Consider the following 11,684-nt stretch of genomic DNA (forward strand, 5'->3'; position numbering starts at 1 on the left):
AAAACAGCAAATTATGTATACATATGTAAATAGTAAAATTAACATGGATCCAAATCGTCTTTATTTTTCTAAAGGGGGAAGTCAGACGTTGAGGCTCCTCCCGGGTCGACCCGCTCCAATGGGTCTTTAGTGTCGAAGGTTGCAGATCAATGTTCTAAGAATTCAGATCATTCGGATTTTGGAAAAAGCATTTTAAACATATTAAAAACAAATTTTATTTTTTTTATTCTTTAAAAGAAATTAAAAAAAAAATAATATTGCTTTAAATGTGTGGGGGAAAAGCCAAATCAGAGCACCCCTTCAAAATAAAGTACTAAAGTCGTATTTTATTCACTTCTAGTTTAAGGAGTTTTATTTATTTGTTTGTTGTTTTTACCCTTATGTCTTATTTTGTTATAAAGTAAAGTTTATGGTATTGATGAAGTCTTTTGTCCAGTCATTCAGAGGTTAAGAAAGGCTTGTTTGGGTACATGACTGTTGCAGAATGAAGGATTTCTGTGCAGAGTTCTCATCAACTCTCCTCCAAGCTTGTCGTTCTTCTAGAAGTTTCCAACATTTGTCATTTTCTAAATCAGTGTCTCTCAAAAATTGGACAAATCTGTCTAAAATTTGTCTTAATTTCCTCCTCTTAGTGTCTGTCTGGGTTGCGGGCCGGTCGGATCAGGGCCGGTACCCCCACAGAGCTGGATTAGTGAACCGTGTGGAGGGACAGTTTTCATGGCAGACGCAGGAGTGGATCATCATGACGGCTCGCCGCAGCGGTCTGCCCCCGCGGCAGCGGAAGGTCACCTGAGCGGTGGAGGTTCGGTACGGCGTGCAGCAGCGGGAGTCGGAGCACTGGCCGCAGTACCGCAGCCGGTAGGTCCGAGCGCTGTAGCAGCCCTGATGAACGAGCCTGACGGGCCCTGGTGACGTGTAGCTGGTCTTACACCGCCCCTGCTGCCCCCTCTGAGGACAAAGACAAGGCAGACGCTTTCGTCACGTAACCTTTTAACCTGAGCACAAACACAGTCTAACGCCGTAAATTCCTGCAGTAACTATGGAAAAGGGTCAAGACAGAACTATTCTTCACAATATCATCCCTCCTTTCAATGCAGAAAAATCCTGTCAGGTCAGTTGGCTGGTTTCACAGACGTAAAGCATGAGCTCATGCTGCACAGGAAGTGAGCGTTTGTGGGAACAGAGAGCAGTTGAGGCTCACCAACGGTTTTCTCGGAACAGACCGCACGTCGTTGCAGGGCCTCACTTTACAAAGTCTACTCTCCATTTGCAGCTTGCAGGCAGAGTTCTGGTTGGAGACGCGAGTGGAGACCCCCGCCCCGCAGCTTCGTGAGCAGGCGCTCCACTGGGTGCTCTGCTCCACGCAGGAGGGGCCGGCTGGAGGGAGCTGGTTTAGAGGGCGGTTTCTGGGCAAGGATGGCCACAACCTGTCTGTTCTCATGGCTGAAAAATCAGAAGGGGAAGAAAAAGCACACACTGGATGTGATGAGGGTTCACAGTCTCTCCAAACCGGTTTGGGCCCCCTCTGCCTCACTTTTTGGGTGTCCACAACTCATCGTTATTTGATGTGCTAGTATAACGAGATGAGATCTTTCTTTTTAATTACACAAAATATTGACTGTCCCTAAGTTAATTTCTCTCCTTATATCCAGTGTTGGGTTGGTACCCCTCCTTAGTTTGTTCTTCTTCTGTGGTTTCTCCTTCATATGTTGGGCGCTCCCTTTCCCTCTTTGTTTTATTATCTGGTGGGAGAGGTGAGTGTCCTGGAACGTTAACAAAAGGAATCCCCATTTTATCTTATGCCCATAATTCTGTTATTATTTGAGTTTTGTTACTGAAAAATAGAAAAACGTTAAAGATTTTAAGATTTTATTTCGGCGTAAGGATCAGCTGATCTCCCTCTACCTTTCACTCTCATGTAGTAGCTAAGACGGGCAGCTAACACCGTGGTTTCTGTCTCTTTTCTTTCTGGAAAATTGTCAGATCCGCAATAAATGGAGGTGGTCTCTGAGAGTGCTGCGTTTCTTCCTCATTTACTTCCATAAACACAACGCAGAATTCATCCGGTTACACTGGCTGTTATGATTAAATCACGGGTCCCTAACCCTCGGGGTGCTAACGGAGGCCAAACTGGTACCGGGTTAGGGTACCGGCCAGGGATCCCTGATTAGCCTATGCATTTTTGTGGCCTTGTACCAAGCGGCTCTCGGACCGGTACCGGTTCACAGCCCTGACGTTTAGGATCCATGATTTATTGGGAACAGCCAACATGTCAAAAAGGGTCGAGTTAGGGACACCCAAAACATCAAAAAGTGACCTGTAGAGGGCCCAAACTATACGTCTATGTATGACGAATTGGGAGAAGGAATGCTTTGGATAAGAAGATGAAGATTTACAATGTAAGAGAGTGATAGCATAAAATTAGTAAGAGGAAAAAATGGATACCACCAGGTAGACAAATCTAAAACTAAAGAAGACAACCAGGTGAGAAACCTTTGACTAGTACAAAACAACAGTGAAAATGTACACAAAATATTTAAAACTTGTGTTCTTTGATTTTGCAAAGGTTAAAAAACCAACAGATTTCAGAATTCAAATGGGAATTTAACCTGTGACATTCATCATTTATAAATTAATAATATATATATTATTATTTGTCTAGCCTGTGGGTCCAGTGTGGATAGTTGTCAAAGCTAATCTGGCCCGTCGACACCTTTAGAACTGACAGTCCAGTGGTCCCTTTGCTGATTTTATGTATGCAATTTTTTTTTTTTTATTAGCGCATTGAGTTCTAATTGATTGCAGACAGTTTCAGTCAATCTAATTTGTGTCAAGTCTCCTGTTCAGTACTTAAAGTTACACCTTTTACAGCCCCTCTTTGTCCAGGCTTGGGACCAGCAGAAGTGTTTGTAAAGCGACATTAGGGTGGAGTTACGATAAACGTTATTTTTTAACCAGTCAAATAATCAATAAATCAATTTATTTGTAGAGCACATTTCATCAACATGCAGTAGAACACAAGGTGCTTGACGTAAAAGACAAAAATTGGTTAAAGTTTAAAGAGTAAAAATGTAAAAAAAAAAAAAAAAAAAAAGAATGAACAAAAAAAAGACAAAAATTACTTAAAGGACAAAAAAGAAATGAGTATATAAGTTTCTACTGCTAAAGTAAGACTCTGCGGCTCCTTCTAGGTTTTGATCAGTAGAAATTGAGCCCAAATCTTTTACTGTTAAAGGTTGCTGACTCCTGATCTAGACTACGGAGGTTTTTACATCTGTGGTTCAAGCTTATCCCACCAGGATAAAGAAGTCTTCTGCCCAGATCCTAAAAAGACCATAGACTAATTTATGCACATTTTGTATCACAAATAAATCTTTATTTGCAGTCCTATGATCTCTCCTTTTTGAAAAGATAAATTCTTAATTGACTTTTAAAAATCTCCACAGATCCAGAAACTCAGAGCATACCAATAACTTTAGAAACATTCAGCCAGTAACAGTAAAAGATGTTTTTGAGACATTTTTAGTCATAACGTGTTAAACTCTTTTTTTAAGTTTGGATTTTAGACAGAAACGAACCAGACTGAAGCAACAGTGAACAGCCATGGACTCCTAAGGTAACATTATTGACAAACTGTTTGTGTGCTCAACAACGCAGATCGATTATCTGTTAGTATTAATGGAACAATTCACTACAGCAAAAATGTGAAAACCTATATTTACTTGATACATTTTTATTTGTGGCTTTGGAAGAAAAACAGAGAACCTGGGAAAACCCCTGTATGCGTGAGAGAAACATGCAAACTTCACGGTTTTACCTTCCTGCCTCGTTTGTGGCCTAATCTGTGATATCTTTTAAATGTATGTTTTCTTCCTTGAAAAGCGGAAACTGCATAGTGAGCAGCATCAGGCTTCACCTCCACATGCAAAACAGTTACGTGAAAGAAGACGCTCTAACAGTCTTTTCTTTCACTTCTTCTTTTTCTTGTTTTTTTCTCTTTTTCTTATTTATTCTTCTGTTTCCTGCAGATTGTTTTGTAGTTCCTTGACTTTGCTCTTAATTTGTGTTTCTCCTGGTCCATTTTTAATATATTTGCTTTTTATTACCCATCATGCTCCTTTCTATCTCTTCCTTTTTGATTTTTTTTCCCTTGGAAAATTTCTGTTGTAGTTGTTACTTCTGTTTCTACAATAACCAGCTCTTTTTCCCCCTTTTTGTCATTCACTTCATTTTTTTTCCTATTTAATTTTTAGCATCTGATTCAGTGTGAGGTTTGCTCACCGTCTCCATGACCTGCAGCGATGTCTGTTTTTGTCCCTATTTATGACACACTCCATCATTTGTTCCTTTTCCTTTTTAGCCTTTTCTACTGTATTTACGTGGTTCCATCAGGATATTTTCCTCATTTTTGTAGCTGTTTAAATTGATCTTCCAGTTTGGTGATGACAAATTGTTGCCAGGAAGAAGCTTTTAGTAGCACGTTTGACTGAAGTTCTCAAACTTGGAGAAGAATATTTTGTATTTTTACTATTTTTTATTAGTTATTACAGTTAAATGTAAAGGCTGGATAATTTTGGCAGGACACTTTTTGTTGAAAATCTCATACTTGCCTTCTGTTTGTAAAAACAAATTTAAATTTTAATAATTGAATCAATGAATATTGTTTTAGCTGTCAGCTGGTTGACTGCCCCTAACACACTAAATTCAGTATATTTGTCAAAACGTAGACACCCCTGAGAAGGTATAGACTTTGATGAGTTGCTTTATTTTGTACCAAAATTATTCTAAAATTAAAGCAAAGTTTTATCTTTATTTCTAAAGTTGTTGCCATCCAGTTAAACCTCTCATGTAATTAGATTGTGTACATGGCGTTCCATTTACCTCTGACCTGGCGTCCACATGCATGGACAGTCATATTACCACACTAGTTAATTCTGCTTATGGTGTCTTGTGACTACAAAATGAAAATAGCATTTTAAACAAGCTCGGGTCTTGAAGTGTATTATACTGTTCATTTCTCGGTATTAGGAACCCCAAATCAGTATTTTGATCCGTTCACGTATTTCTCTATTCCTCTAAAAACCAGAACTCTCAACAGTAGCCCCTCCCATACCCTCAAAAACGAGCGGATCCTCACCATCTTACATCACAAGTGGAGAACCGCCCCCTCCAGGAAGAGTGCTCCGCCCCCAGGCTAACACAAGCTAACGGTAACCCTCACACAGTTGTTCAGAGGCCAGCTGTCAGTGTTGTGATCCAGATTAGCGTTAGAAAGAAACATTCATTTGATTCAGGGTTCAAACTTTGTGCGGTGGCAAACGCCAAAGAACATTCTGGTGAGGAATTTACACGACATGTTGGGAGGGAACCTGATCGTATCTGTGAACAGTGCAAGCAGACGGGGATATTCGGAAGACGGCGGGGGAAAGGGATCAGAATATTTCCTTGTGGAGAAAGGGAGTAGGCTATTATCTGGTGGAGAAAGGGAGCAGACTATTTCTTGGTAGAGAAAGGGAGAAGATTATTTTCTGGCGAAGAAAGGGAGCAGACTATGTCCTGTTGAAGAAAGGGAGCAGACTATTTCCCGGTGGAAGACGTGACTGATGAATTGGGAGAACTGGTTTGAACGTGGATTATTAAGCATAGACGGAAAGGTCTAGGATAATAATTCGCATTAAAGCAAAAAGGATTTTTGATACGAAGATTGATGATGCTTCAGATGGAAAAGATACATTCACAGCCAGTGATAATCAGTACAATGTTTTCATCATTTCAATAAACACTTGCAATTTCATCATTTTTTTGACCAAATTTCACCGTAAAATGAACCCTTAGCCATCACCATTCTCTCTGAGCCAAATTTTGGGCATAAACGCCCAGGCTATGTATGTACGTCAATATTTTTCTTATAAAATGTATGTTTTTTTTTTCCTGGGTGACACGCTGACGGCTCTAGGAATACATCAGGAAGTGGGCAGCACCCTCAAGGTGCGAAAGGCGGAGCCTCAGACATCAAGTTGTTTTACGTGTGTAATAGTAAAAATAGTTCACAAAAATAAGTTATATTTCTTACATTTTTTCTGTGTTTTCTAAAAGTAATATATGATCATACTATATAGTGTATTCTGAAAGACTAAAAGAAAAGCATGGTATGGCCTCTTGAAGAGGTTTATAATCATCAGAACATGACTAACTTTCGGGTGGAGAATTCCATCTCTTCAGTGATTTTCACATTTAAAACCACATTAACTGATAAACGTCACAGTAATAAAAACTCATAATGTTTTCGTCCTGCTGTTGTAGTAAGAATAAGTGGTTGATGTAACGTCTTGCTGACGAAATTTCTGACTAAAATGGAGTGAAACCAATTTATCTCATAACTTTTTTTGATGCTTATTTCCTAAATTCAGTAGTGGTTGTGGTGAAGCCACTAACTGGGACTTTCAGAAAACAGCTTGACAAAAAAACATGTGGCTTAGGTATTTTCTATCAGATAGACACGCCTTGCATCAAAAGTCCTATAGTAGTCGTAGTATTTGTACTCCTCCCCCTACACGAGAGAGCTTCAGCCCGCCTCTTAGTCTATTTTTGACATTTCTTCTAATTGTGTTTTTCTCTCTGAGATCTCCTGCTCTGTATTTATGTGCCCATAAAAACCCTAAAAAGATTTATAGCAAGCAGAAGTCATAACAGTCTCAGTTCCTCAGACACAACAGTGCTGGTTTTAAATTCAAAACCAAATGTTACTTCTGCAGTTCTTCATTTAATGTTTGACTCAGATGCTGTTTGTGTTTTGAACCGGCTTCATTCTCCAACATGCTCACTCCCCTTTTAACAGAGCAAGCTAACGCGATCTCCGCCCAGGTTACTGTGTTTAATTATCTCTTTTTTTCATTAAACTGGGACGCTTCATGACAAAGAACAAATAAAGTATATTTTGCCTCATATTTGAACTTTTGGGAGTTTTCCTTTTGCCAGACACACCCACAGTTAATGCCAAAAAGCTGCAGCAGGAACTTCCAGACATGATCGGCAGTGACAGATCTCATAAAAGCGGCGAGGGGATTATGTTACGAGTGAACCATTGGATCATTGCGGAGACATTTCTTGTAAAAATACAGCGAGGTACATCTGGCCTTTCTGTCGAGACGTTGGAAGTTCTGCTGTAAATTCCCAGCCCTGATCTTAACATCAAGTGTTCAGGAATGTTTTAACATTTCAGGACACACACGTGTTCTCTTGTTCAAGGAGAATTTAGATTTCAGCTCAACATAAAGGCTGAAAGTAGGTTGATTGTGTGTTTAAACGTAACCTGTGGTGCTTCCACTAGTTTAACTTTCAACATCCCATAAATGGCCATAAATGAATGTAGAGCCCAAAAACTGGCCTAAAACTAGCAACGGTTGAATGAGAAGAGCCTGAAATGCACATGTTTACATGGACTTTTCATTGGAAGTTGCTGCTTGATCAGGTGTTTCTGAGCCCAGTGTGAACGTAACATAAGTAGAAAAATGACTGCATCCATTCATTTAGGAGCAGTTCTTACTGTTTTTTTCAGATATTTACAAATCCAAGATTATTTTACAAAAGAAATTAAAGTTAATGCACATAACAAAAGTTACAGAATAATTAAAGTTCTGTCATATGTGTATAAAAACAATATAATTAGACTTATCTGGACATTTTAACGTTTCCTGGTGAAAAATTGAAAATCATTATACATCAAAAGTAAATGGGAGTTCTTACCATTGATAGCATCCTGAATGACTGTGTTCTCCAGGTTTTCACACACCCACTCCTTACAGCACTTCCCAGGCAGCCGGACGAACTGTGGATTCGGACAGTCCGGAGTGGGCAGACGAGCGTTCAGCGGACAAGCGGGAACACAGACGACCCCCCCGCCTCTGCAGTGGCAGTAGGTGTCACAGGACGGCTTGAAGGACTGGCCATCGTGGTAGGAAATGCCGTTGACCTCACAGCTCAGGTCCTCCTGACCTGTAGGAGGCAGAGCACAGAAAAGTCATTTTGGTTCAGACATACCTGCAGAAATCAACTTCATTTGAGCTTAAAAGGACGGATTCATGCAACATTTTTTGCCTCTGTTTTGACATTTCATATCAAAACCAACCTGAATTAAAACTTCAGTGTACCACTATTATTTTTTACATTTTATATTTTGCAGGATAAAGCAACAGCAGGTGCAAGAAATAATGTAATCTAATCTGACTCAGCTGAGATAAACGTTGCTGTCCTTGGCTCCACCAGAACAGATCCACGTCTACAGGAAGTCAAAGGCAGCTGTGTGGGGAGGATGACACTTGCTGCTCGACCTCCACATTCCTGCTTCCACCCAACCTTGACCTACATGTGTGCGTGTCTGTCGTCTGTCTTGTTTGGGCTTGACTGAAACAAATTTCAATATTGGGTAAATTTTTATTTTGTGAGATTAATAAACTTCTATTCTATTTAAACTCAAACTCATGTATGGGTAGGGGGCATTTCCTTATCAGACCCAAACTGTCTCATCACAAACCAACAAGTAAAGTTGCTTCATCTGCCATTAAAGAGCCACTCCAAAGAAAATCATGTTTTTGGTGATTTCAACATTTTCTTTTGGCATTTTTCTGATGATGGAGGACACATATAAAGAAATTTAAACCTAATATGTACTTTATATTTAAAATATGTTGGAATATAAGGGGCTACAAGCTAGTAGGAGAGAGTGAAAACAAAGGGATGATGGGAAGTCAGAGCAGGCTTACTTTGTGCCAATAGTCCCGCCCACAACTCTGAGGGGAATTTCTAGAGAGCATTTGAGAAACTACATACTAGAAAATGACACAGATTTTTTGAGTTTGGATAAAAATGGTATAAACATAATTAAAAGACCACTGGGAATGTTTTACAATAGATCAAAAATGATCAGAATAGGACTTTAAAGCCTTTTTGTCCAATTGCAGTTATCTGTTTGAGTCTGGATTTTGAGGTTGGCACAGATGTTTATAGTGGGCAAGGGGTAAGCTGGGAAAAAGGCATGTGTGTGAGAAATTTACAATTCAATTAGTATTTAACCAAACATTTTCAGGTCAATTGAATAAGATTGTTGTTGAGTTGCATCAAGTTGTAAATACAAACACAATTTTCCAGATAAAAAGAAAATGATGTCAGAGCAATGATGGTGAAGAGCTGGAGAAGTAAAGTGGTAAAAAAAAAAAAAAAAAAGTTTTAATATATTTTATTAAAAAAAAAAACTTTAAGAAAAGGGAAGAGACTAATAGAAGATTTTGTTCTGTTTTTCTGTTTTAAATGCCAAATTAGCAAAAATCTGGAAAAATGTCAAATTTTGCCAAAATAGCTAGCATAGGCTAATGCTAAAATATTGGCTAAACTCCAATTTAACCTAAAAACTGGAACCATTTATATTTTGCCAAAAAAGCTAACATAATTCTGAAATATTAGCTAAATTTCAAATTAACCTGAAGAACTTGATACATTTCTAATTTTCCCCAAACTGCTACCATAATCCTAAATTATGAACCTAATTTGCCTAAAGAACTTGAGGAAGTTCAACTTGAAGAAGGTTTTAAAATGCACATTTTATTAAGGCTTTGAGGAATTTTTCATTCCTTTCCTATGGGGAATATTTTGCTCAATATTTAAAAAACTAAAAGGTTCATGAATACTAAAAGTAAAAGCAGTAATGTCCTGAAAAAGCTGAACGATTTGTTACCAAGGTTGCTGAAATCACTGAAAGTTGATTGAGTTGTGCTAAAAAACATTCGGAGAGGAGCAGGAGGAATAAAATATTAAATTAGGCATATTATGTGTGACACTTTAAACTTAAACATAGTGATTTCCAAAAGGGATGCAATGATTCACTTTTCCTGTGATTCAGTACAATGACGTAACAAACGGTTTAGTTTTAAACCAGGACTTGTGACATCCATATTAGTTACCCCAAAACCAGCTAGAACCAGTCTGTTCGTGTGACTTTCCAGCTTTTCTTCCAGCTCTGTTGTGTGTTTCCCGCCTTAGTGGAAGGAAAAAGAGCAGAGCAGGGTCATGGAAAGAGGTGAGGACACCATCATCGCCAATGGATCGGTAATTGTTGGAGGCAAAAGAGTCTCAAATTTGATTTCTGCATGTCGTCTGTAATCTGTCCAACTCAAGTGGCAGAATTAGAGGAAACGTGTCAACAGCAGCCCCAGAAATACAAACTGGAACTGTTAGGACGTCTGGAAGATCACTAAAGTCTGGTGCGGTTGTTCTGCTGCACAAACTCTGGTTTTATCGCCCCTCTGTCCAAACATGAGCCGGCCTGTTTGTTTGTTGGAGGAGGCACTTACTGACACACTCTCCAGGGTCGCCGGGGAGGCTGGCGCTGGAGTCGCACTGGAGTCCTTTCTGCCCGTCACAGGGCAGCATCGCGGTGCAGGACTCTCCCTGCTGACGCGCACACACCTGGCAGCACCCGCAGCCGTCCAGCACCAGCGGGACTCCTGCGGGGCATTCGGGAGCGGGTCCGGGGCAAAAGCAGGACCTGTCACACAGCTGACAAAGAACCTGTGGGAGAAGGTGCCAGACAGAAAAAAAAGGATTCAAATGTAAAACTGAAAGCTGGTGTTCTGTGAAATTGCATCATCCTGCAAGACTCAGACCAAACTGTTGACTCTGCTAAACCAATCAGTGAAGAACCCAAAATGTCTGGACAGACCCAGTCACTCCTAACCACAGGAGAGTTCCTAAATTACTCAACAGAGAAAACAGTCAAGCAGTTCTCTGACAAGCAGGCTGCTATAAAGGATGCATGACTCACACGAAGAGCCATCACTGATTTATCTTCATTTAAAACCGTCACAGTAGTTAGAACATTTCCTCCAAGACACATAAACATGGATATCACCTGACAGATGTGAGGAATGACCCTCCTCCCTGATCCTCTTCAACAGAAACTGAACCCACAGACTATCAACCCAACCAAAGTGTGAGCAGAGCAGGCCTCACCTGAGCGGCCACACACAGCAGCACAGCCACAGCGGTCACACAGTCACACAGCAGTCGGTCCATGGGGCTGGTGGTGGTGGCAGCGCTGGCTCTGCCTGGACCCTGAACGGCGGTGTGACCAGTGTTTGCCCGCTGACATTTATAAAGTCTGGTCTCTGATGTCACAGGCTGACTGCCGTGTAAACAGCCTCTGGAGCGGCATCAGAATGTTTCACATTCCTCCTCCCTGCTGCCCATTTCCACTTCCAAACACGCACACCTCCACCCCCTCTTTTTCCCCTCCTGCCGGAGTTTTCCAGGCTTGTGGCACGCTGCGTTCACACAGCTAAACATGAAAAATACGTTAGCCACGTTTTCTCAGAGGGAAATAACAGCCAGGACTTTCACTTTTATACATTAAACGGTGGTGTTTACATGTGTTTATCTCCCTTTCATAACAAGGAGGTTCATTAAATGTGGAAAGATTAAAATATAATTGGTATTTGACTCCTTTGGCACACTATTGAGTGACAGAGCTTTGATCAGTTCTTTATTTTAAATAAAGTTATCAGGAAAACTTTAAGCAAGAAGCCTGCACTTTATTAGTTGAATTATGCAAATGAAGGCATGTTGTTAGTCTTTGATGTTTGGGTTAACACAATGCCAACAGGACAATACATCAGAAAGGGTCAAATTTAAGA

The 11,684-nt window shown here is 40.2% G+C and overlaps 1 protein-coding gene and 1 long non-coding RNA gene across 2 annotated transcripts; one reads left to right on the forward strand and one right to left on the reverse strand.

Annotated features, from left to right (window-relative positions):
- Positions 1 to 249: 249 nt before the first annotated feature.
- Positions 250 to 11,269, reverse strand: ccn5 (cellular communication network factor 5). Its single transcript, XM_024292055.2, has 5 exons — positions 11,005 to 11,269; positions 10,347 to 10,563; positions 7,747 to 7,995; positions 1,202 to 1,443; positions 250 to 948 (listed from the first exon to the last, which is right to left on the reverse strand). Exons 1-5 carry the CDS (start codon positions 11,065 to 11,067, stop codon positions 661 to 663), a joined length of 1,059 nt encoding a protein of 352 aa, XP_024147823.1. The 5' UTR covers positions 11,068 to 11,269; the 3' UTR covers positions 250 to 660.
- Positions 7,822 to 9,239, forward strand: LOC118598970. Its single transcript, XR_004948222.1, has 2 exons — positions 7,822 to 7,954; positions 8,183 to 9,239. It is a non-coding gene; the product is annotated as an uncharacterized LOC118598970 (long non-coding RNA).
- Positions 11,270 to 11,684: the final 415 nt, after the last annotated feature.

The sequence above is a fragment of the Oryzias melastigma genome, linkage group LG7, assembly GCF_002922805.2.
Source record: "Oryzias melastigma strain HK-1 linkage group LG7, ASM292280v2, whole genome shotgun sequence".
Taxonomy (NCBI): Eukaryota; Metazoa; Chordata; class Actinopteri; order Beloniformes; family Adrianichthyidae; genus Oryzias; species Oryzias melastigma.